Here is a 27938-nt window from a genome sequence, read left to right as displayed (position 1 = left end):
TAAGGTAGAGCTGGCTCTGTAACCCTGATTCATCACAACACCCCTATTAATTTCATTATTGCTGTCACCGAGAGCACAATTCTCTGATTACCCATTGAAGAAATCAGGAGACACCGCTGACACCATGTCATGATTAAAGCAATTGGCAAATAACTTCACATTGTGCCTGCATTAATCAAGCTCCGAGTGCCAAGCAGGTGCCAGACCAGGAGAGGGAGCTCGTGGATTAAAAACAGATTTCTTGCGTCCACAGTTTAAATTAAGAAATATGACCCTCAGCTCTGCAACTCCTCTTAGCAAATCAATGGAATTTTCACTCATGAAACGAAATGAATATAAGAAAATTAGCCACATCCCTCTAAATGTACGCTTTTAATTAGGTCTTATTTTAGATGAGACATAGGCAGCCAAGGCACTGTATAGATACATATTAGAAGCAGCTAAAACCTGAAACTTCCAGTGGAAGGCAGAATATTTATCATACCAATTTATATAATGTGGAGATTAAAATATTGATTGTTTTGATTTTCAAAGTAACATCAAATCCACTGAAGAGGGCTTGCTGGGAGATCACTTTTGCTTCAAATCTTACGTGGCTCACCATTTTTTTGTTTCACAAGTTTTCCATTTCTTTAATACTATTCCAGCACACCTGCTGCTGCTACAGTGTTTTAAGAGCCAGCTACAAACAAGTTCTGTGCATTGGAGTAATCAAACCACCTACAGAATTTATACCTTCTGTTAAGGGTAGCAGTCAGGCTAAAAACAACTGGGGTTTTCTGTCAACTAAATGCCTACCATTTTTAGGTATGGGGCACTAGGTAGTTCAGGCAAGGATCCAAACACTGGATTTTACTGCATTGTACAACACTGTAAAGATCATAATTCCTCCACACAATTTTTAACACGCACAATACAGAAATTCACAATATGTGAACTAACAGCCTACAAAGGAGGAGAAGGCATCCACGGGACTGGGTAAAATGAAACAGTCACTGCCCACAGCTATGTCAACAGAAAGCCATTTGTAAGCATCCCCTTGCAATTGATGCTTCTAAAGAGTAATCAGTCCCCTTTTGATGGGGGGGGGGGGGATTAGGAGTTTTGACACCTGCTATAAACAAAGTGGAGTTCACCTGTAACCCCAGGGTGGAGAGGCATCTGCCTTGCTTTGCAGCTTACAAGAGAATTAGGAGAACAACATGGAAAAAAAAATGGAGGAGGAAGGGAGAAGCCAACTGTATTCTGGTTTTACTCCAAAACACTCTCCCTTAGCAGTTAGGATTCATTATCCAGACCAAACCACTGGCAACACCTTAGCATCTAACTGCTTATAGGAGGGACCCAGCAAACCACTGCTTACCCAGCCAGTGCTAGAAAGCAAGTCCAGCCTTACAGCAACCAGTGGAAGTGGAAGATAGAGGAGAAACAGGGACTTGCAACAACAGCTGAACACCAGAAGTATCATGGTTCACCACTTACTTCTGACCCCAATCATGCCACCAGTTCTGTCTCTTCTACATTTTAGCACTTCTTTTCATTTTGTGGTCCGAAAATATATAAATAAACATTGTTGTGGCAATCAAGCCCTAATTTCATACTGGAAATAAGATTTTATTTACCACTGAGAATATTTTTTTTAAATAATTTTTTTTAAAAAAAGACTAACTTGTTTGCTTTCTCTACTGATATTTTGCGTCTCAGTGAGGTAAACATTCAACTTGCATGATCTGATATCCTGGTTTTTTTAACTGAATTACTAACAAAAGAATGACCTACAGTTCTCACATTTGGAGTGGATTTAATGTTTTCCAGGGACCAGGATGGTTATGGTTTCTGCAAAAAAACCTCCATAACCTGTTGGGGTTTTGCTGTTCCATGCTAAATACAACTGTAAGATAAAGCACTCTGGACTCAATTTCCTGACAAATGAGATAAAATGACCTTCTCATTTGAAACTTGTGATCTAATTTGTAAGGTAAGAAACCTATTTATATGAAAATATCAAACAAAATATATCAGGGTACTGAGGTCCCAATACACTTACTGCCAGTTTACATTGTTATGGTTTACCTGAAAGTTAGGAAACCAGAACCTGCTGCCCAAATCTTCATATACATGCATGATATAGAAAGATTTCCCTGGAAATGTGCCAAAAATGCATTAAGGTCTATTGTGTTTCCTTCATTTCTTGATGTAAGAAGAAGGTGTTTGCTTTTTTTGTCTGATGTCACAAAGACTCATAATTCCCCCCTAATTAACGTGCTCCCTCATGTCCAAGAGAGTCATTATTTTACAGTGAGCATTATGCCACTCTATCAATGCAATTAGTCTCCTTGTCCTGTATTCTGCTTCAAATGCAAAAACATTCCCTATTACTACTGTGCAATAAGGTCACTCAGGGCAATAATTTGTGCAGAGAAGTCATCTGAATATCTTGTGAGATGAGCAGCACTACAAATCTTTCCCACCAGCTCTTTTCCCAAGTGCTGGCATAATTATTAAAGAACAAGCATTTCCATTTACACTATGATCTGTGAATATACAAAGCTGAAATAATGCTTTAAACCTTGTTAGATCTGATGATCCTCAAGAAAGGAGATGGTTTAGACTTCAACAAGACAAAGAACATGCAGCCTGTGGTTTTGTAGTTTGGTTCAGAGTTCAGGGTTTTGTACCAACAGAGCAGAATGAAAAACAAGATCAGCATGCAAATGATCTGCCTTTCTTTAAAAAGCATTTATGGAAAACAGGCTAAGTGATCTGCTGTATTTTCACATTTTTTCACATTAGGTCACCTTGACAAATAAAGTTCAGTCAAAAAAATGTCAAGAGAGTGAATATTTTCCAACCCCTTTAATAAAAATAAGTTTTTGCTGGAAAATTTCCTAGATTTTTCACTAGGAAAAAGTTAAAAGCTCTGTGTAAAAATGTTTTCTTGTTTTATTCTCCTTTTTAAGGAACATCAAGATTTCTGCTCTGGTCTTCCTTTTTCCTGACTAAAACATACTGCATTTAGTGAGTCCTTGGCTGTGATGTACCACAGGTGACATGGTCTATTCAAGTCCAGAATTTTCCAATTAATTTCTCTCATTTGAGTGAGATTTGGAAGGCTCAGATGTTCGATTTTTCAATACAAATTTGCTTTATTCTCCCAGAGTCATACATTTCTAGTGAAGCTTTGAACTTCATCAAAAACCTAGGAGTACTTTTCCCTTTTGTTATAGGAAACACGTTGCTGCTTTAGATTTGGCTCTTGAGAAGCAGTGCACGTTGCAGTGTTTTGCTATGGCAGCTCCATCACTCTCAAAGCCACCTCTGGACATTCAATGTCCCATCTAGTCTGGAAGAGAAAACTTCACATGACCATTCATAGAATCATAGAATCATAGAATCCTAGAGGTTGGAAGGACCTCGAAAGATCATCTAGTCCAACCCCCCCTGCCAGAGCAGGGCCCCCTAGAGTACATCGCCTAGGAACGTGTCCAGGCGGGTTTTGAATGTCTCCAGTGAAGGAGACTCCACAACCCCCCTGGGCAGCCTGTTCCAGGGCTCTGTCACCCTTACAGTAAAAAAAATTTTTCAGATATTCAACTTGAACCTCCTATGCTCCAATTTACACCCATTATCCCTTGTCCTATCACTGGTCACCACTGAGAAAAGCCTAACTCCATCTCCCTGACACTCACCCCTTGCATATTTGAAAACATTGATGAGGTCACCCCTCAGTCTCCTTTTCTCCAAACTAAAGAGACCCAGCTCCCTCAGCCTTTCCTCATAAGGGAGATGTTCCACTCCCTTAATCATCTTAGTAGCTCTGCGCTGGACTCTTTCAAGCACTTCCCTGTCCTTCTTGAACTGAGGGGCCCAGAACTGGACACAATACTCCAGGTGCGGCCTCACCAATGCAGAATAGAGGGGGAGGAGAACCTCTCTTGACCTACTGCTAGGGAGATCTTAATCACATCTTCCACAGGCAGAGAAGGTGCTGTATTGTTACCCCATCATGTCAGTTAGCACAAAATATGTGTAGCAGTGAAGGCAGAAGGAGGAACTTTGTCCTTCAGTTTAGCATTTGGTCTTAGCATAAGGGGCTTTTTAAAAAAATGGCAACTATTTGTTTATTATGCATGCTGACCCAGAGTCTGCTGACTGACAACTGCAGTGAGGCTTCTTTCCATTCTCTGCTGGGCATGATGGATGACAGCTGAGTGTCAAGTTTAATATCCAAAAGACAGAGACAGAAATGGAATTGCCTCAATGCCAGTCATTTCTTCACATCAGGAGCTTAGCAATTCAGTTTCCAGAAAGGGGCAATAAATCTATCAATTTGTGTAATGACTTTATGCCTTTTGTTAGATAGATGCCAAACATGTTTTAATTTTGGGAAGGTTGTGGGTGTTCCACAATTCCCAGCTGAACTGAAGAAGCGACCTCATTTTTTTGCTGAAGACATCCCTATCAGCTAAAATGGCAACAATATAGCTATTTGGATTAATGAAAAATAAAGGTCTCATGCCTATTCGTTGTCCTTAAGATTTAAAATATTGAAGCCTTACGTCATAAAACGAATGGCAAAAATTACATATAGTTTCTGAACCAGGAATCTACATCAATTCAAACTTAAAATAGCTGAAGTGAGACTGGGTGAGCAAGGCAGTTGCATCCCATGTGGAAAACACTGAGGGCCAGGTTCAGAGCCTGAAAACTGTATTTAAGTAAAAAATTTTTTACTAGTAAAAAGTTTTTTCTTATGCAGAAAACTCTTTCTGTGTTTTTTTTTCAGTCAACTGTCATCAAAACATCCCTATATTACTTCCACACAGCTAAAAAAGAAAATACCAGACAAACATATGAAGCATACAGAAAACAAAGTAACATAACTTGTGTATGATTCCTCTTCAGAACAGAAGTGTTAAACAGAAGCCCACAAGTCTTTATACACAAAACTCATACATCCAAATTCTCATTTTCAATTTTATATATAGAACAGGTAATTTTTGCTTTCTTATATCTCTGTAAATATTAGCAAAATAATAAAAATAAGCACAATTTGATGATACATGGTAGAAGTAGCAGAACATGTTTAATGTGATCTGCATTCACTCATCACGTCCAGTTAGAGCTATGGAGGTAAGAGAAAACAAAGCTAGTTAGAAAACAAGCTGATTGGTGGTTTTCTTTTGCAAGTTTTATTTTGTGATTTATATAAGCATTTTCTCAAGAACAAAAAGAAAAGCAAGGTATGCAATTCTTTCAAGAGCTCTAAGGAGTAACAGCTACACAGACAATGTGTACAGGACACAACAGCAACAAAAATGAGAGAAGGTACCTCCTCAACATCCCCACAATCTTGTTTCTGCTGTACAGAAACTAATGCTGTTTTGTGAAAAATAGAAGTTACTGAGGCTTATTCTCCAAGTTCACCCAAAACACAAGGCTGACTCTTTCAGCCATCAGGTAGAATATCATCAGTCTTTTTTATGGGAATAATAAAACCACCACTTGCTTTGAGCATAAGGAGTGGTTTATGATGAAGCTGGCTTTGAAAACATTTAAGTATTGTGCCAATATGAGTGAGGCAGCAAAACATGAAATTAGGATCAACATTCCCCAAAAACTTTAACAACACACAATAATTAAAAAAACTGAGTTCAACTAATATTTGTGCTTTAGTTCTGTCAAGGATGAAAAATGAGTTACCTGAAATAGTACAGAACCCCAGTGTTCTTAACATCCTTTCCCCAAAAAGGCAAAACCCAAAGTCATCTTTCCAGGAAATCTTTTTCATATGTGATTTTTTCCAACATTGCTTTGTGTATATAAACGATGTAGCTGCCCGCATCAAAAATTTATCCCAGCACAGTTTCCAGACTGTTTGCAGGAAACAAACTCATTGTTCTCTTCACAGCCACAATAACCACAGCTACCTTTCTCAGGGACCTCAGCAGAGACACCACTGCAACTGTGCCAACAGGAGGAGGAGGACAGAACTGGAGACTTCAGAAACACAGACGCCTTCGCAGAGCCTGGCTCTACCCACTCTCTCTGCTTGAGCTGGGCAGGACAGCTGGGAGGAGGAGGGATAGAGCTGGCATCACCACAGACCCAGCACTGCAGCCCATCAGGACAGGATTAAATGAAATCCCCACCCTTAGCACAAAGCACTGCTGAGCTTTGATCTGCCAGTTTCCTTAGCTGCTCAGTCAAGGGAGAGTTTTGTTTATTACAAAAAAGGACCTACTAAATATGTACTACACTTTGGATCACAAAAAGAGGTCTGTCAATGAGATTTTAAAAAAAACCAAACATCTGTACATAATCCAATCTAAATCATAGAGCAAAACCAGAGTGATTTAACCTAAATTTCACAATGAGAAAAAAGGAAGAGTGAAACAACTTGTTCTGGGCTGTAGCATCCTCTTTCTGCAGTAATGAGTGTATCTCATGACAGTGCCCTATTTTAGCGACTTTTAACTTTCATAAAGGTTCACATAGTGAAATAAAGTGTTTGGATTTTTATTTATTTAGTGATTCTTACTAAAACATTACTGTCAATGAGATGAATGCTAAAACCACTATGAAAACAGGGTATGGCAAACTGATTTTGAAAGCAGAGGGGCCTATGCTGTAGGGAGAGTATCTGAAATTAGCAGCAAAAGGAAAAAAGGAAAACTCCCAACAGAAACTGCACATTCTCTCAAACCAGTGCAGCTATGCAGCCCTTTAGCCTATTTACAAGTTAATTAAAAAGCACAGCCCATGCTAATAGGAGACAGTGTTTAGCTCCAAAGTGAAATGAGGGCTCCTCTGTGAGGGATGCTCCATGCTGAAGTGGTTGAAGCAGCAGAACTGAGAACCTGTCCTTTAGGCTTCCCAGCCACCTGTGCTGAGAAGTCTTCTATCAACAAGCAATCCCATTATCAGAATAAAGAAAATCCTGACAACCTAGACTTAAGTGTCTCTGATGTCTACTTTGGAGCTGTAGAAACTGTAAAATGACTCAACAGAATGAAACTGAACCTTCCTAAGAAGAGAAGTGAATGTGGTTTTGTGCACCTGTAGAGCTTTGGATCAGGAAAAGAACAGAATGAAAACTCATGCAGAAGAGTACAGCTGCCCTCAACAGATTTCTCTCCCCTTCCTCCCAGGGGACTGACAGAACATTGAGAGATGTTGAGTAAGGTTACAGAGAAGGAATGATTTCACCAAGGAAGATCTTGGTGTTAATAGATATGAGGAAACAACTGATGATGATTTCTGTGCTGGAAGGTCGCTCAGCATTTTGGAACACACAGAATGTTTGTCTTCACTGCAAAGGAGAAAGAAGATAGCAATTTTCTGTTAAAAGGACCCCCTGGCTGTCAAGTCATGCTTGTTTATGTATCCTTTAAAATCTGCTCTGATTTACTCTGTACAGAAAGGCATATACTCTGCATTTCGAATTTTTTATCCTGTTTATGTTGTAAAGCCTTTGGAATAACCCTCCCAAACAGACAGCCCTCTTCTAAATATGCTCTTTAAAGATTTATTTCAGGTTTTTTTTACTCCCTTTTTTCTATAAACTGGAAAAGGGAGGGGAAAAAAAGCAAAAAGCCCATGAGAGGCTTTTATGAAATGTACTTCCACGAGCCCTGCTGTGCTGGCTCAGCAGCTGGCTCATTTGAATTCCAGGTATGTACTACACAGGGTTGTTTTTTTTTTTTAAGCCTTGGCTTATCAGAAAAGCAATGCTGCTTTTGGATCATAAAGCTGGCTTTAAGGTCTTTTTGCAGACCGTAAAACCAGCTCAGTTAACACACATGAATTCCTACCAAGTGTCACAGTGTCCAATCTCATTGGAACGGGTAAAGCTACACCATTGCATCACGATACTTAAGGGCTTAAAGCTGCCATTCAGCTGGAGAGCTTATTTGAATAATTAACGGACCAAATTTATGCATCTTATAACAGAATCATCACAAAAACAGCAAGGAAAATATTTTTGTTTAAAATAAAATTATTCTCCAATATAACACTGTTTAACGACACTTACTTGAAAAAAATTGCACATCTGGGATCACACACATTCTCAATAAGGGTCATCTACACAGATGGACCTGACCCAATGGTTTTCTTAGAAAAAAATATAAATGCCTTCCCAGAGCAAAACCCCACTCCAAAGCAGTGAAGCATACTGTACTTCTCAGATATTGGAAACCCTTTGTCTCTGGCCTGGTGCCCAGTCACAACACATTGGAGGAATGAGTGTGCTTTGATATGACACCACACCAGGACTTGCAATTCCTTATGCACAAGGAACAGCATACACATGGCACAATAGAAGCTCATGTGCTGCTTATGTGACAAAAATACACTTGCAGTGGAGGGGAAAGCTGTTGTATGAAGGCAGATAGAATATTACAGCTGGGCTAACTGAGCTGCTCTGAGCTCACTGAGCTCTAACTGAGCTCATTGTCTGGGGGGAAAAAAAAAAAAAAAAAAAAAAAAGATAATATTATGAAAATTCTTTTTGTCATCTAAAAATCCTGGGGTGGTAAAATATACCAAGACCTAAATTTAAGCCTGGTGCTCAGTATCACAGAACAGCATGATACTAGAATCCGATCAAATGATCCAGAAGTTTGCCAATTCCTTGTTTTGCCAACTAGGGTCTTGATCTTGAAATAATCTCAATTTTGAATAGACTCATGCAGCCACATGGAGCCCAGCAAAGCAGTGGGTATTTTGTCAAGTTTTTTCAAGCAACCATTTGTTCAGTTTGCAATAAATGAAGGCAGCCTGTTAGGCTGCCATTTGAAGAATGTGCAGGTCCAGGTGTTACAATATTTCTGAAATGGTAAGTCTGTTAATAATGAGCTCCAATTATGTTGGGTATATGTGGTGGTTATGAGAGCACTCTTCTTGGATGTCTACATTCCTGCTGATTCCTACACTGAACAGAATTCCCAAATCAAATAACTTTTAAAAGTGCCTGACCTTATCACCAAAAATCCATTTTAAGTGATTAATTTTCAAGTGTGCCTCCTACGACAAACCACAGCATGATGCTTGGTGTTTTCATTCCAAACAGCAGTATTTTGCTGCTATAAAAGCAAGAGTTTTATCTTTCTGACTATCCTTCTGAATCATAAGAACAGAACGAGCAGGCAGATTGAAAAAGGGAAGTCCCTAATACAGAAATAGTTTTTTTCCTAAAAATGGGGGAAATGTCAACCTACTTCTGATGGAGCGACACTGCCTGTAAAAGCAGCTGAGACTTAAGTGGGGTCAGGGCAGAATCCCTGAGAGATACTTGTTCTCATCCAGACAGTGAGATCAATGAGGAGGCTGTGGCTGAATAGAACCCTTATCCTCTACTACTTCACGCCTCATTCCAGAGCACTTTGGAGGTTTCCAGTGAATTCTTCACTAGACCATCTACCCATTTTCATGACACCTGCTTTATCCATTTCCTTGAAAGTCCAGTGAGAGGGGTGGGTTCATTTCCCTGACACCATGAGGTACATGCCAAAATGCAGAAGTTATTTTTTAAAGAGTCCCAAATTTGGGACTCAAATTTTCTAAAAATTGGAAATTATGCAATTTAACCATTTATTGCTCATGTAGCAGCTGTGGCTTTAACAATCAGCTGGCAGGTGGTCTAAGACTTCATTTTGGTTATTTAAAGGAAGGTATAAATAATGTCACTCAACTGGAAGAGGCAGCTGCATACCCAGCTTCCGTGAACCCGTTTGTCTGTTTTTACATTAGTAAAATGCACTCAGTAACTTTGCCTGTGAATTCTGAGTTCTCAAAAACACCAGGCATGAGGGATTAGGATGTAGTCATCTCCTGTCTCCATTCAAACTTGCTCTAAGCCACAAGCAGGGCAGCTGCAGAGGCAGCCCTTGCTCTCTGCAGATTCATGTTTAGGCAGAAGAGAAGTACTTTCTTGCAGCTGCTGGAACTGTTCCTCTCTGCTCACTGGAGAAAGGAGCTGGGAAGACTGGGAAGGATTTGGAGAACATACGGCCTACAGCTCCAAAAAGAATTCTGGAGGCTTGCACTGAAACAACCAGGGACAAAGTGTGAATGAACAAAAGCCAGCCCTCAGAAGGCTGAACCAGCTTAACTCCTGCAAATCAGGCCCACTCTTTTTCAGAAAAACAAAACAAACTAACCAACCAACCAACCAAAACCAAACCAACCAAACAACCAAACAAAAAACAGAGGGGAAAACGGATAATGTATAGACACGTGATGAAGAGCTTCAGTACCATTAGTAATCAATAATGATGGAAAAGATGAGAAAGAACAGTTTCTTATCCTCCACTTCCAGTACATTAAGATCCACAGAAATGCATGGCCTGAAATACTGACAGCACAAAGGCTGAAAAGATGATGTGGAATCTGGTACAAGAACAGTAAAATTACTCCATTAGTTCTTTAACATGAGCAATGCTACTATTACAAGGCAAATCATAACATTTCAGTGTTAAATTTTAAAGATCTCACTAAATTACTAGAAAGGGAGATGTTATATCAATGAAACAAGAGTAAGCAAGTTATCAGAGAGAAAAATCGACTTCTAAACAGTGCAGGCATGGCTGATCTCCTGGACTATGGGAGGAATGCAGATGAGCAGCATAATGTTATCATTAAACAAAAGCAACAAAACCATGATAAGCATTGGGAAGAATAAGATAACATAAAGCAAAAGTGGTAGGAAGGTACAATGAATGTGCGTTTTACTGAAAGTAAATGAAGCCCAAAGAAGAGATAACTTTAGTAAGAAACGGGTGTTTCACCATCCTTAGTTTTCAGCTACATTCACTGATCTGATAATTATTTTTTTTAATGGAATAGGGTACTGCAGGGGTCAAAAGCTGCATAAAACAACCAAGAAGATTTTCCCTGGTTGCAGTTATTACCCTGCTCTGAATTGCTGAGCAGTTGCTAAACTGGTATAATGCAGTGAGGTCAGCAGGATCTCATCTCTACTCCTCCTTTTTCAAGAGGAAAGACCAATACTAACACAATCTATCCAGACAGCCCAGCAGCATAGCAATGTTATTAATCAAATCTACCAGCCATCAGACTAAAGCAGACAATACCAAAATGTCCAGGATCTCCAACATCCAAATTACCAAGGCCTCTTTTTAGGCAATTAGGGCAAGTTGTATGAATGCACACTGAGATCAGGCAGGAAGGATAACAAACAGATTGACAAAATCCCTGACTGTATTCCCTCTGATTTTATTGAAGGGTCAGTTCAGCAATACAAACTTTATACAAGTTTTCTTTTTCTCCTAGGAAAAACAATTGCCAGCTATTATAAAACAATTACATTCAGGCTACTGAGGGAGAAAACTCACAAATGTAATATGTTCTAAGATTAATATGAGTTACAATGCAAATCATTCCCTTTTGAGGAAGGGAAATAGCTACAGAATATTTAAAAATAACTTTAAAAGGAATTGAGCAGTTATTGTAAAAACATAAATTCCTCTTTATGACACAGCAAAGTCTAAAAATCCACAGAGCAACTGATTTCTCACCCACCAAGAGATACAGAAACCAAACCATAAACTTTCAATGCAATAAGTAGAAACCTAAAAATTTTCCTTCAATTTCTCCTCTGGATGCAATCATTATCAGGGCAATCGTATTCAAGTGAGAACAAACCCATTGCACCATAACTACACTCTCTGTTAAGAATTTACCTTATGCTGTTCTGCTCCATCACTGACAAAGTTGAGCGTTTAGACCATGGCCATTGGGATCACAGTGTGCCCCAAAAAAGCACCATGAAAAACTCTCATTATTTTTTAACAAAACTCATTAGCTCTCTCCAATGTATTGGAAACAGGCCCTAATTGCCACAAATACTACTACACTGTGATATATACACATTCTCAAAAGACAAATAGTGAACACGGGACATTTTTCTTTCTGTAACTGGCAGAAGAATGGGGAAAAACCAAACAAAGCTAAAAGAATGAAATATAATATCATATACTTCAAAACTTGTTTTATTTATTTCACGCTCAAGCAATTGAAAATACCTACTGCATTAAGATCCTAGTCAGCTAATTCATCTACTCTCAGTCCCTGTATGTGACCTCTTTTTCTGGACATCTTTCTAGGAAACAGAATACATGCCAATTCTATAGCCCTTTTTCTTTCCATTTCCTACATATTTATACATATTTTGCCCATTGCTTTTCAATTCAATTTCAATCTAATGCAGCTTTTTTCCTCTTAATTACTTTTCTCTTATAATAAAAAGACAATAATAATAAGAAACCCAAAGAGAATTAAAAAAATTCAGGGGAGATGCATTCCTTCTGGTTTCTTTTCTTTGTCTGTGTCACATAAATAATGGCAGCACACAAATAGTGGACACACAGAAATTGTGTAACATTTAAACATGCATATATAAAACACAGATGAGTTTATACAAAGTTTTCAACATATGTAAAATTAATTCCTAAATATTTTAATCATAACCATTTAATGAACTAGAAAAGCAGCTGTCCTAAACAAGGTGGATTAACATTAGCCCTTAAGAACCTGAAACCTCTTGAAATCTCAAAGCTTATCTGAAAATTTACATTTAGCTTATTGAAAGATACTGAGGATCAGCAGGTTATGTAAATGGCAGTGATAGCTGAAAAGACCCAGTCTTGTGGCAAGTACTCAGCACCTTGTTAAATTAGTATCTAATCTAGGGCCTTGAGTCAGGAAATACTAAAACAGGTATTGAAGTCTAACTTTATTCAAATGAGGTCTATTGCAAATGGTAACTCAAGCATGTGCATGGGCTGAATGGGATGTTTCCCCCAGATAACATGACAGAAAAAGCTGTATACTTCTACCAGTCCTTAGGAGGGAAAAAGAAGTCTTTTAGGAAACAAGTGCACCCAAGTACAGCACATCCACCTTCAATTCTAATAACCTGTCCCTCAAAAGAATCCTCTAAAACTACCTTACACTGATTTTTAGACATTTTCAACTTTAAGAATATTCTAACTTGAGCTACAGATTATAAACAACAATTTTGGCAATTAAGACGCTCTTCAGAAAACTCGGTTTTAGCATGTGGTGTGGAATTCAGAACAAGTAAAAGATGAAAGGCAAAAGGGAAGACTCAGGTGTACTAAATATTTTGCCTTTATTTATGAAATGGCTAGAAAAAGCAATATGAGCAAAAATAGAGAAAGCATATGATGTCTGACCACTTATTAACTTCCCTAGTAAACAAAGCCAGCATATCACAACAGGTTTACAAATGGGCCTGTGCTCTTCTGTGGCACAATATTATCTTGCAGCATTAGTTTTTGATACCAGATCAACACTTTCATTCAGAATGGGCTTCAGCTCTATTTGTAATATGCATGAATTGCTTGCAACTGCATTTCTGTTCAGTCTGGCAAAAATGTCTGTGATTACAGCTCCATAATACATGTGGACACAACCTGTATAGAGAGAGATTTTACATGGGAAAAAAAAATATTTCTGTGGCATATGGGGCAAACAAGGAAGGGTTCTGCACACCAGGATAAGCAAGCAGAGCTTGCACTGATTTACAGCAGTTCAGTCACAGCACATTTTTTTCAATGCATTTCCTGTAACCACCCTCTCCAAGGCAAGAGCCTTGCAAAGACACAATGCTTCTTTATAATTATAGCTCATTTCTCATTCAGGAACTGAAATATAGCAGACACTAAAGAAACATTCAAATTCCAAAGAAAACCACAAAGCCATTGTTTTCCACTGACCCACGTCTTAATTTGTTTTCTTTTTCTGATAGCCAATTACTCTGTGTTTCACACTACAAAGCTGACAATAAGCCAAACTCTTGTAATCCCAGCCACAGTCAGGGTTTTGCTCAGAATTAGCCAGATGGATGGGAACATCTTCTCACAAACAGATGACACCTGTGTGCATCAGGTTGTGTGCTGACATCCAGCCAGCCCTTGAAAGTCAAGGATGGGGTTACACTTTCATTTATTATTTCCTCTTCTCCTCCTCCCTCCTGCTACCAGCTGGTAGTTCCCCTGGCAAGTGTCCATCATATACTGGGAGGTATTTTTATGAATTCAAACAAGGATGAACAGGAGGTTGTGTCCTCTTTTCTAAAAGAAATGTTAACAGTGCAAGATATAAAAAATATTATTTAAAGCCTCCTTTCCTGACACATATAGGCAATATTCCTCAATGAAATTTCCTACATTTTTACAAGATCACTATTGTTAAAATCTAGGCCTATTCTGCTTGCCTAATATCATATGGGTTTATTGATATAAGGCAAAGAACAGCACAGACTATTCAGACATGGTGAGGGCAGGGGTTGTCTGTAAGAGGTAAACACCCATTAGCACCAAATACCAAGGGAAAAAATTACATGTGTAGTGATAATGAAGACAATATGGTGTAGTCAGCTAAAAAAGACTTGCAACTCCTTAAAAAGAACTCTTAAAAAATCTAAAATCCTTTACAAAGCAGGAATACACAGAAAATTTACTTTGTTTTTCAAAAATTCTTTTAAAGATTAATTCTAGTACTCTCCTAGTTTAGAATTAATTTCATTTGAAGTATGGCACAGGACAAAGTCCAGAAAGGAATCTTGTAAAAGTGGTATCAGTACAAAGCCAGCAGGCAACTGCAGTAAAATACTGAATATTTGCTAACAACATCAAAGAGAAGACTCACAGGTAGAGAAGCCTACTATTTATTTAATTAATTTCAGTGGTGCTGAAGAGAAGTGAAATATTTTCCATATTGCTGTAATATAGTAAAGCAGAGGTAAACTCATTAGCAGGATATAACCCACTGCACTTCTCTGATTCTACTTACAAGCTGTGTTATAGAAGATAAAACTCAGCAGTCAGGTTTCTACTTAATTAGAATTAAAAAAACTCCTTATTTTCCTCATGAAGTCATTGGTGGGAGGAAAATGGAGAGAGATGGGAGGAAAACACAAGCTGTTCATATAAAACTTTTCCCTTCTAAGAAAGAGCTATCTGTTTTACAAAGATGAAACTTTCTCTCCAACCAGAACAATTATCTGGTTCATTAATTCATTAATTATATGCCAAATACAAGGCACCAATAGTTACTATGCCTACACAAAATAAAATTTCAGCTCAGGACCATCCTCCCAAATACATCTATTTCATCACAGATGAGCAAGCTGTATTTCAGAGCCAAGATACCTATCAAGTGACAGAAAAACATGTATTGAATAATGAATTAGGAATAAAAGACCAATAAATTTGACTAAAAACCTCATTACACAGGGGAACTTCAAAACCCAGTATTTGAAAGTACTCCTCCCTTGGGTTTAACATTGCTAGTTTTCCAAAAGATGTTGTTAACACAATGTACCAGAAAGCACAGTTCCTTTGGGTCTATATAACCTTAAATGAAAGTGAAGCCTGTTAAAATGCATTATTTCAGGCTTTCGAGGATGTCTCAGTGACATGAAGAAAACCTTCAGAAGCAGAACCACAGGGAGAAAGCCTCACAGCTTCAGAAATGCCTGTTAACATTAGAGTCATGGAGGAAACTATTATATGATACAAGATACTTCAGGTGTGTAGTCATATATACATATGCGTGTGTATATAGAGATATATGACAAAATACTGCAAGCCTATTTATCTTCAGCAACAGAAGTAACCCTTCCTTCCACATTTAAAAGGACAATACCATTTTCCATAGCTATCTGAAATAGCAAACTCTCACTGGTCTTTGCTATTCAGCTCCATGCAGAAAGCTGGTGTTTCTGGTGTTACTCTTTGTCATACCAGGCTGCTGGGCTCAACAAATGGGTATTGTTTCCTTCTAATTACTTTTTAATACTGTGCATTATGGCACCCAACATAGCAATAGCATCCAGTACCACAGAGGAATCCTTAGCTTCTTGCAATATGCATGTCAGGAAAGACAGAGCTTCTTCCTGCAAGCTCCCACTCCTGCTGGGCCGTGTTACCTGCAGCAGCACACACACTCCCCCAACCATATTTGCAGATGAATGCCCATTTACAGATAAAACAGCACTTAAATGCTGTTGTCCTGCCTGTACAGAGTTCTATGAACCATCAGAAGAACTCTATCTACATTATTCTTGCAGTGAAATGTAATTTTCAGTGTAGTTGGCACCAAGACTAAAGTTCAGCCAAAGTACAGATTACTCCCTTATCAGGAAGGTTTTGGAACCTCGGAGGAAAATTCACTTTGATCTCTATTGGCTCTCAGAAACCTCATATAAAGTGGCACATCTCTAAGTTTTGGTCTAATTCTGATTCTGCTTTATAAACTCTTGCTATTTTATTGAGGCCTATCACAAAAACAGAACCTGAGAAAACTTATTACAAACAGTTGCTGTAACAGAATTGATGTATATTACCATTTAAAACTCCACAAATGTTGAAAGCAATAAAAGTCAGGAAACAAGCTTAAAAGAGAAAAGTTCTTAAACGAACCTGAAAGCTCAGTCTCTGTTCTTAATCTATTATATACAATCACTTATTTAAGCCACTATTAAGCATAAATAAACATCAGTCATATTACAGAAGAAACATGGGGTGTTCTGGGCTCCATTTACTCTTGCTATGTAGATATGTGAAAAATGCCAATGGCAGAGATATAGAAAAGCATTTAGAGAATCTCTCTGACTTCCACTTGACAACTTGTCCACCTGGATTTCAGTAAAGCCTTTGACACTTTCCCCATAGCATCCTCAAGAAAAGCTGGCTGCCCATGGCTTGGATGGGCATATACTCTGCTGGGTTAAACACTGGCTGGATGGCAGGGCCCAAAGAGTTGTGGTCAATGGAGTTAAATCCAGTTGGTGGCCAGTCAGGAGTGGTGTCCCCCAGGGCTCAGAGCTACGGATGTGTAGTTGTGACTTATAACAAGGGCAACAGATATAATACAGATTACTACATCCATTGCTGCAAGTCGTGTATTTCAGAAGAGGATTATAGATCAGAAGGATGAGTGTGAAGGTGCACTGTACCTTACACCACTTTCAGAAGTTACAAGAAACCCTTCACTGTTGGATGCTGAAAACGTGAACTATTGGAAGGCTTTGTGGAAAAGTCTGTTATTGGTTGATCTGTTTCTTTCACAGCTGTGTAAGTGCTCGCTGTGTGGGACTTAACTGTATTAGTTATCTGGTGTAACAACCTGATTAATTTTGCACTTCAGCACTATTAACTACCACACTATCCATGATTCACTGGAGAATGAATGAATTTAATCCTTCTGTTCAAATACAAAACCAAACAAGAATAATCCTTTGTTTTATAACTTTCAAATAGATAAGTTAAATTCTTAATGATGCTTAAAGTACATTAGGAAGGCATGCACTGAAACTATTCAGCTAAGGGTAGCTAAACACTTCAATTAGAAAGCCTAATTAACTGGGATTTAAAAATTAACTCTGATTTACAACAGATCATAGAACTACCCTGTCCAAAATCTTGTCTTTTTATTTGAAGGTTTGTAAAAGATGAAGTTAAAGAAACATTATCAATAAATTATCCCTTGCTTCAATGCTGTTCTTGATATTTGCAGCTGCAGTTTCAGAACATAATTTTTAAACACTGGCAGACCTCAAAACTCTTCCTGGGCTGTATTTATCTTGGCATTTTAACACATAAATAATTGTAAGGATAGGGAAAAGAAAATGGGAATATAAAAAAGACTTACAAAAGGTATACAAAAAAAGGTTTATCCGAGATACCTATCACTATCAGTTCCTGTTAATGCAAGCACTGATTTCTGCTGTTAGAATTCTACTTAATTTCTATAGCAAAACCACTAAAATTTTACCACAATACATATGATGAATCCCCAAGGAGTAATTTATTGTTTTCAAAATGTCATGTTCTATAAATAAGGAAGAAATTTCATCCCAATAAATGAGAAGCATAATAATTTAGGAAAGCAAACCTCTAAAACTGGCCCAGAAGTTGCTAGCTTAAAATATACAATCTGGAGAACAAATGAAGCAATTAGACACATCACAGAAACTGCTCAGAACTGCTACTCCTTCAGTATGTTGGAGCAGATACTCTTCCACAGCACAGAATTTTCACAGTATTATCCAAGAGAGCAGAATAACAAAATATTTTACAGAAAATGAGAGATTATTATATTACAGTCAAATAAGGTCTTGTTCTAGAGAGAGCCTTTTTTTCTGAGCGGCTCCTACAAGCATTTGCTAAATTTCCTGATGCCCCAGCAAAAAATACAAGTCTGAATAAAATGAACCATGTAAGTTTTATAACACATTATGAAAGACTTTATTTCCCTCCCCAGGGGCCAAAAGAGAATCCCAAATAAATTCTCCGCATTTGAAATAAATGGCTACTAACAAATCTTAGCTCATCCTGCCCTTCTAAATTTATTTTCAGAACCAAACAGCAAAACTGTAGTTAGCCCACAGTATCAGGAGGCCCTTTGGCTAGTATCTGGGTGAGCAGTGTATTCCCTGAATAAACTCAGTCCACAACAGCACAGCTCCCAGGCAGCACTGGAATAAATGAAACTCTTTACTGGGGAGTCAAGAAAAGTTGTTTAATGCCTGACAAAAAGAAATATGTGAACATATATCAATCAATCCTTTTTTGTCCCAGGAAAATTACTTCAGGAATAAAGAACTCACCAGAAATATCCTTTCAAGTTGATCTTGAATGTCTTTCATTCCTGGAAAAGCAGCAACCCCTTGAATCATTTCTACAAAGATACAACCCACTCCCCTGCAGAGGAAACAAACAAACAAAGTACGCAACATCAGGAAGATTTCATATACATCAAATACCCAGCAAGAATACTTATGTATCTATCACCACTATTTTACTTTTATTTTTTTTTAAATCAATATCATCCTGAAGGACAAGCACATGCATTTACTAAAACCAATATATACATTTGAATATTTCTCAGGTGCTTGAAGGCAAGTGTAGAAGGTGCAGAAATTTGGATGATAGATATAGAGACCAATAAAGGCATGACAGCTGCTCTGTATTTGTATGAGTGCTTCCTGAGCAGCATACTTATGCTCATGCTCCCAAATAAATTCTGGGTGTGTGGGAATAGCAGTGAGAGAGTAGTCTTAGGAGATGCTGACTGCATACAGGACTGCAGCATGGAGGCACACTGGAAGGGTTTGGCATTGGAGGAGAATCTGGGATTCTCCTCCATGAGCAGCCATGTGGCTGCTCACAGCTACTGAACTAAGCTGCTGTCCAAATGCAGATGATTTTTGGGATGGGCTTGCTTGGGCTTTCTTCTCCCCTCTTAGAAAAAGAAGGAAAACCAAAGTCCACAGCTCTGGGGAGCTGCTGACTCCATCCCTCAAAAACTCCATCTGAAAGGTGCTGTGATGGGCTGAACAGTGGCGGGCTTCCTCCCCCTGCTGCTGTGGCAGCCACCTCATTACAGCTCCTGTCCCTGGTCTCTTGCAAAAGGTTCCTCATGGGAATCCTCCTCATCCCATTCAATTAAGCCTCTGGCAAGAATACTGGGAAAACAGGAGGAAAAAAGTAGTCTACAATTTCCACATGCAAACACCTACATTTGCTGTAAAACCATGCTATGTAAGTAAGCACACACAAAAACCCCTTCACTCCAAACCAGTGCCAGTTCAATAATCTAAAAATATATATATACATAAATGAAATGAGAATTTGAATATCTAACTACACTTTCATCTCTCCCTGAAATCGTTAGTTGTGCTTTTGCGTCAGAAAATCGAAGCAATAACCTCTAATTTAACTTAGTTTGCAGAAGTAAATTATTTGGAACGCAGTAATTAGATACCTTTTCATTGCTTATGTGTCGTGATGATGCATTCAGAAAATAGTATTTAATTTTAGGAATATGTGTGCATATATTGGTGAGGAAGTGGTTGTAGAACAAAGCAACTTAATGAAAATAGATTGCATATTTTCATTAGGGCTGGGGATGAGTATTTATCGATACCACTTGACTGAGACTATAAGCAGACAGCCCATGCTTTATTCATCTCTGAAGGCTTTGACCACTACTGAAAAATGGAATAATTTTATGTTCCAGGACAATAAGGGTTGATAGTCAATTTTCCTGAAGAAGAAAATTAACCACATCACTATTTTCTAATTTTATGCCCCAAAGCAGGGGTATATTAAGCAAAGTTTCTCCTTAGGCATTGAGAAGTGGAGAAAACGTGGAGTTGACCTAGACAGGCTGGAAAGTTGTGTAGGGAGAAATTTAATGTATTAAACAAAGGCCAGTGTAAAGTCTTGCATCTGGGAAAGAACAAACCCAGGTACCAGTGTAGGCTGGGGACTGAGCTGCTGGAGAGCAGCACAGGGGAAAGGGACCTGGCGTTGCTGGTGGATGGAAGGATGACTATGAGCCAGCAATGTGGCCTTGTGGCCAAGAAGGCCAATGGCATCCTGGGGTTCCTAAGAAGGGGGGTGGCAGGAGGTCAAGAGAGGTTCTCCTTCCTTGGTCCAGTTCTGGGCCCTGCAGTTCCAGAAGGACCAGGAACTGCTTTAAAGAGTCCAGCGCAGAGTGACCAAGATGATGAAGGGAGTGGAACTTCTCCCATAAGAGGAAAGACTGAGGGAGCTGGGGCTCTTCAGCTTGGAGAAGAGGAGAATGAGGGGTGACCTCATTGATGTTTATAAATCTGTAAGGGGTGAGTGCCAGGAAGATGGGGTCAAGCTTTTCTCACTCACTAACAATAGGACACGGGGCAATGGTTATAAACTGGAGCACAGGCAGTTCTGTATAAATATAAGGAAGAATTTTTTCACTGTGAGGGTGACAGAGCACTGGCACAGGCTGCCCAGGGAGGTTGTGGAGTCTCCTTCCCTGGAGATGTGACCCTTCCCTGGTGACCCTGCTCTGGCAGGGGGGTTTGGACTCGATGATCTTTCAAGGTCCCTTCCAACCCCTAACTTTCTATGATTCTATGAAAACTTCAGATAGCACAGTTCTGGTCAAATTTTAGAATAATTCAGGTGTTTATAAAAGAGAGGTTAAAATTTATGTTCCATATGCTTCTGCTGGTTACCAAATGAACTGAATTGATTAAACTGCCATTCATCATTTAGTCTGGTTAGTGCTTCATTAAGCACAGATGGGCACAATACATCTTAGTCAAATCCATACAAATGGTATCAGGATCTCAAGGAAGAAAAAATTCCAGACTTAAGTCAGAAGCAATTTATCCAAGATGAGAAATAAAACAACTGAATATAGGCTACAGAAAAAAAGATTAGACTTCTCTCCTTGCAACCAGAAAACAAGCATTTGATTTGAAGGCATGTACTGCTATCTGCAGAGAAACTCCAGCTAGCCATTTGGACAGAGATGCTGTGAAAGCAAAAAGAAGCTTTTGCCAAATTTTACATTTTTCACATAATCGATTTACAAAATTTTACATTTTTAGCAGGTCTGACACAAGCATGAGCCAGAAATCAGGAACTGCAAAAAACATAGTAAAGAAAAATCTCCTCCTTGGAAAGAAGAATCCTATTATGTGACTTGGACTCTTGCATAACCTAGTACTCCATTTAGTCACAAGCTGAAATGTAGAGAGTGAAAGAGCCAGAGAGTACTGGAGTTAAATAACCAATACAAAAACCAAATCAGAGCCTGAGCTGGAAGGCTGCTGTTCCCTTTGGCCCACTTGAAAACTAAGCTTATGCTTGGTTTCAAAGCTTATGGTGTTTAGCAGATTTAAGAATCTGTCCATAGAAAGAGTAGAATAAATTACTACTATAAATAAAAATTATTATCATTATAATTAGTAGAAATATTAACAGTAGTAATAATAAAAGTATGACATTGAACTGATGGGAAACACTCAAAAAGCCATGGTTTTAGATGTTTTTACTTCATCAGTGAATTTTAGGTTCACAGTAAGTCAAAACTCAGTACGAAACAGGATCTCTGAATCACAAACCAGAAGTGCACAGACATTGACCACAAAAAGAAATGAAGGTTTCTACAATGCCTTAAAATTTAGTCTGTTTTTGTAGATCTCACAAACTGTTAAGCAGGTTAGAGAGATTTTTGAGCAAAGTGAAAATTATTTTCTTCCCAGAAGAACTGGTTTGTAAGGAAAAATAGAGAATTGTGTAATTTTTGGCTACAAGAAAACACATGGGACAGGGAAATCATGATGACTCTGCATTTAAAAGTATGCAAAAATTGGGCTTTTAATGATTCCCAGAAAAGTAGGTTCATCCAAGATAGTGTAACTAGAAATAGCAGAATGCCTTTAGGAAATAAAAATGTTAGGGTGAGTGTTAGAGAAATACACTTAACAGTTGTGCTACAGCCCAGTGTCACAATGGACTTGAAGCTCCACAGTTACAGTTGTGTAAAACTTGACAAGCTGGAACACCTAAAGAATATTCTTCAGGGAGTAGAGTTGCATTAATAGTAGGGTGGGTAAGATGATCTCACAGATCACTCCTGTCTCTAGTTTCTATGACTCAAAGATTGTTTCTTGAAACAAGAAATACAGCCAATTAACTTGGCTTTAATGTGCATGCATCTCCAGGGGTATGTTATTTATGTATACTTTGTGCACACTGAGCATATAATGCCATTCTCAGGAAGCACTTCAGAAATAATTGGTGACAAAAGAATATTAGCCTAACATATTTCAGCCTCCTGTATTCATATTTTCCTTCTCTCTTTATAGGACTTTTGATTTTGAATAAATAAGACAAATGCTGCAATTTTGTTTGGAGATCTTTCCAATGGAATGGCATAGGATAGCCTTGCAAAATAAAAGTGACAGCCATTTAATGTTGAAATGGGTGGCTTAGACTCTGATGTCAAAAAGTGTGACTAAACCTATTGATATATTGATGAGACCATATGTGCCCATACCATCTAATATTGCTCCTCTATTGTCCTGCTTAATTTCCTGGGACTCTGGCTGTCACCATCTTATTTGGACTAAGAGTTAATAGCACAGCTAAATAAGTTACTCTTGCATTTGAATTGACATAGTAAGTGAACCAGTAAAAATGAAGTTGAAAGCCCCAGGAAACTTTGGGGTTTTTTTCTGCACAGCTTCTAGGATTCGAGAGGTTATTCCCTTAAAACTAACTTGCTTACATGTAGGTTGGAATTATATTTTCCATTGAAGAATTCACATTCCTGTCTCTGTCTAACAGAGATCCTTATTGCAACAAGAAGAATCTCCAGTATATCTGTACCTGATGACCATCAAAAAAAACCAAAAAAACACAATTCAAAAGCTTGGATGAGGCATAATCTATGAGAGATTATTAGGGTTGTTTCTTTCAGTTAATATTCCAATATTTCTTGATGAAACCATAAAAGACTGTACAGTCATACTCTGAAATGAGCAGCTGTTTCCAAACCAAGCTTTGGTTTATACTTAAATCAAGATTACAAAAAGCCTTTATGGTTAGTATATATGGTTTAAACTGTTGAACTTTATACCCTGAACAGATCTGCTTTCTAGCAGGCTCAGTCCAGGTGATAAGATAGCATTCAACATAGCCTTTACAGTGAAGATCTGTGCTGGATCTTCACACAAGGTTTTTATCTGGTTATGAAGCCTGATTTCAGCATGCAGGATTTGGCTTCAGAGGGGGAAGGTTTTTGTGAAAGTAATTGCTTCCAGCAATCCTCCTGAAGAGATTTCTGACATTCAAAGGAACAGTAGAATTTTCATTCAAGTTTTCATTCAAGTACACATGCACTGTGTACTGTGAAATATATCAGAATTTAAACAAAACAAAACCACCTCCCACCCCCCCCCTAAAAAAACAGCTACTTGGTTTTTTAATGGATTTGTCACCAAAAGGTAATGCTGGAACCTTTTCCATAAAATCCACTAACACGCAATGTGTTCAAAAGGCACAGAGATTTTATCTTGTATGATTTATTCAGAAAAAAAAAAGTCACGTTGCCATATGATCCTCCTTATAAACATAACTATGTAAACAAGTTTTGGGGGAAAGGAACGAAAAGCAGGAGGCTTTTGTCTCCTTAATCAACCAAAATCTGATTTAATTCCAAAGTGGCTCAGTACCAGAATACCTGCAGATGGTGAACTTGGTTGGAATTTGTCTTTCATGAGCACTTTCACTTTTAGATGTGAAAAGTAACACATAATGGGAGATGCACACTGATTAAAAAATAGGGGCAATAAGCAAACAGATTACAGTTCTTGCATGAGAAGTAACCAGTGAAGAAAAATTTCCCTTCAATGATGACAAAGAACAACATTAGAATTTCTGTAGAAAGCAGATGCAATAAATGAAAAGTAACTTACTTGAAAGTATGACAATTTGAAGTATTTCTTTAAAGTCAGTCTTGAAGCAATTGTAGTTACAAGTGAATACAGTGATCATGTTCTTGCCCATGTCATTGAACTACTTAGAAATAAAAGCACCAGAAATTTGTTTTGTGACTCAACCCTTTGTAGCAATACTCAGTTTCTACATTAAGAAATATTATATTAATGAGGGATTTAAATGTATATGATCCCTTTTTGACTCACTTTTCTGTAAAAGCAGAGTGCAAAAAGGCTCAAGAAAATAATCTTCAGTCTTGAACAATATTTTGCCATGAGTTCTCTTCCCATTGAAGATGTCCTTCTCTGGTTTTCTTTTCTGGATCCCTATACCTCTGTAAGGTACTTTCCTAACACAGGAAATATATTCCTAGTAGTGGAAAAAGTGATGGTAAATCTGATATTCAAAATGGATAAAAGTAGTTTTTAGACAGGAACTGCATTGTCCTTTCATTAACAACAGACCAAGATGGTTTCTATAAATATGACCCTATGAGAATGTTCCAGTGAAAATCTAATTCAGCAGATAAAACTTTTGAAGAACTTACTGCCAATGACAGAAGTTTAATTAAGTATACTATCACAGTTATTGCAATACTCTCATCTTAATATCCTAATCCTACATATTAGCATTTCTTTGGAGACAAAGTCATAATCATAAAAAATATCGAGCAAAAGAACTAATTTATCCTAAGCTGTTTTCTCTTTTGGGCCCCAAGCAGTATTTCTTCAGGGTGTACTGGGACTCCTGCTCTCGTATTTCTTTCACTGCAAATTATTTACAGCAGATACAGGATAAAGATGCCTTTGTAATGTCCCCTGTGTAAAAAAATAATTTGGTGCACCTGTGTCTAAAACAAGATCCATTTTTATTTAATAAATATCTTAATTGCTGTCATAGGTCTTCAATGGTCAAATATTCATGAAAGCATGCATGGAATTACAGTGCAAATATGCAATCAGAGCAGGCTGTGTGTGAAAAGTGGTGTGTTTCTGAAAAATACTCCTTATTTCTCTAACAATAGGATAGACAGAAAATCTCTGTATGAGGAGCTTTCCTTAAATTAAGAACACAATTGAAATAATGCACATCAGTCCAGATTCTACAAAGTTAAATTACAGTTATTTAATATGTAATTCCATAATATTTGACTGGCCTAGTTTTAAGTGATTTCCTCCACAGCACTAAACATAGCTGATGTTAGTTAATAAAATTGAATTAAAAATATAACATGGCCCATAACTTCTTTGGTTACCTGGACTGTTAATAAGAATTTATTTTTTAAAAGCATAGCAGTAGGATATGCAAAAAATTGCCAGCTGTTAGCAAACACAGTTTAAACCCAGCTGCACTTCAAAACAAAATATCCCTAGTGACTTCCTGATGTAAGCAACCCAGATGTAGCAGTACATGCATTACCAGAATCAAAAAGGGTTTAATAACCTGTTTAAATTGCTTCATTTACTAATACTATATCTTTCCTGTAAGGAACAAATATAATAGGTTCATTTGGGGATTTTTTCCCCTATGTTTCTGCATCACTTATACATGGGTTTTAGTAATTCATAAACCCTTTATGTATTGAAGCTTATTTTCCTTGCATTGACTTTCAAAGGACTGTAAAATTCAAGGATTAGGACAAGTTGCACCAGAGGCAATGCAAAGCCATTTTCCTAGCAACTAGTAAGTCCTCATCAAGAGGGGGGAAAAAAAAAATGGTATATCAAAGGTTATCACAACTCTTTGATGCAGTCTTGGGTAGCATAATAGATTCATACAATACTGCTGTACCAAATGCTGTCAGCAGTAAATCACAAAACCCACTGCATTTATTTCCATCACCAGTCTGACACCACTAATGCATGTATGTCTTCATTAATATTATTTTATTGCCAGTGGCTATTTAAAAAAAGAATGCAGGAGAATGTAAAAACTGCGTGTGGATCATTAGCTTTTAGTTACTATTCTAATGCCCTACACCGACAAATGAAGTGTAAAAATAGCCCGCAGCCTCTGCCACCTGCTTCCCAGCCACTGTCCAGTGGTTAATATTTGGACTCTCTTTTCATGCAGCTGGTCTTCTACTCAGTAGGAGACTCACTTTCCATTCCTTGGGAACCAGCATGAAATGTCATTTATCATGGCTAGAGCAAAGGCCCTCTGTCTTTTTTTTTTCCCCCCTCTAAATGGGAGAAACAGCTGTGCTTTCTACCTCAACATTATTTAAATATTCAGTGAAGTGGCTGCCTAGTTTTGTCATCATGTAGATCATCAATACGGACACGAGAGCACACACTATATGCCATAAGGACATAATGCCAGTAATTGCATAAAAATGCTAATGCTACAAACACACTTTTGATAACAAATTACCAAATTACCTTGGAATATGATGGAAGGTGGGTTCCTGCACATCTCCCTTCCTCCCACTCTGGGAAGTCACTAAGTGGTTCTAATGTAATTATGTCCCAGCTATGTACAACCCTTGTATAAACAAAGCCCCAAGCCAGCCCGTGCTCCAGCAGAGCTCACTGCTAGATGTGCCAAATAAGCATAAGTGACCTTAACATGTAACTACACTTCTCACAATCAAACTGGAAGCACTGTCTCAGACAACCCAGCAAAGCAGAGAAATAAAAACCTAAACCTCTTCTGTCGCATATCATATTTATTTGCTCTAAATCTGATTTCTGATGGGGCAGTAGCTGAGCCTCTACATAAATTCCTGCCATGTGAAAGTATATTACTAGGGGTTTTTTTTAAGCTTTTCATTGTTCTCCAGCCTGTACAGAGAAGCAAAAAAATTGTAAGTGCTATAAATTCAGTACAAGAGCAGTCTGATGTCATATTAATTTGAAACAAAACTCACCACCTCTATCCTTGAGCAACCAGATCTTTTTTTAGACCTATATGAAATGCTTTGTACAAGAAGACATCATTTATTGTTATAATGGAAGATATAATTATTGTGTTCCTTCTCAATACTCTTGCATCGTTATAAATGTCCTGCCAAAAACAAGACCTGGATGGCTGAAGTGGCATTTTGAGTCCTTCCCTGGTCTTTCCCACTGTTCATTTAATTTGAATACAAACATCTGATTATGAAGAAAATAGTCAGTCTGCAATTATACTAGATTTAAAATGCTTCTATTAGCTTCATTCCTTAATTTTATCTCTATCTCAGTAACACCGTATAGTTTGACTACACTTTCCATTGGCTTTTACTAAATCACTATTGGGAGGAACATTATAATAGTTGGTTTTAGGAGCTTTTGAGTGAACTGTTTTTCTTTGTGAAAGAAGCTTCAATGAGAATCAAAAATGTTTTAAAATCTTTTGTTCAGTTAAAAAAAATATCTTAATTTGAAGTACAGTATTTTTTTAAATTGGTAAATGTTAAAAAAAATAAAAATGTCCAATGTCTCTTCTGACTAAAAATGCATTTTAGGTAATTTCTTGAGCAAATTCCTTTACTAAAGCATTAAAAAACTTCATTTACCTGTTTGCAAATAATTTTTTTCTGTACTTCACAAATTAAGACACATATGTATGCACATATACAGAAATGTTGGACTCTAAAGGACTGAACCCATGCACTGTGAGCAG

The 27938-nt window shown here is 37.8% G+C and overlaps 1 protein-coding gene across 2 annotated transcripts in view; it reads right to left on the bottom strand.

The window, feature by feature from the left end:
• CDK14 (cyclin dependent kinase 14) overlaps nt 1–27938 on the bottom strand; it is a 306222-nt gene that overhangs the window by 102691 nt on the left and 175593 nt on the right. For both annotated transcript variants that reach the window (XM_071735199.1, XM_071735201.1), the window contains one exon: nt 18662–18755. In XM_071735199.1, the coding sequence (XP_071591300.1) occupies nt 18662–18755 (94 nt within the window). The remainder of the gene's footprint in view (nt 1–18661; nt 18756–27938) is intronic.

This window comes from Heliangelus exortis, chromosome 2, assembly GCF_036169615.1.
Source record: "Heliangelus exortis chromosome 2, bHelExo1.hap1, whole genome shotgun sequence".
NCBI lineage: Eukaryota > Metazoa > Chordata > Aves > Apodiformes > Trochilidae > Heliangelus > Heliangelus exortis.
The sequence above is the reverse complement of the archived record's forward strand: the minus strand, read 5'-3'. Positions and strand labels throughout refer to the sequence as shown.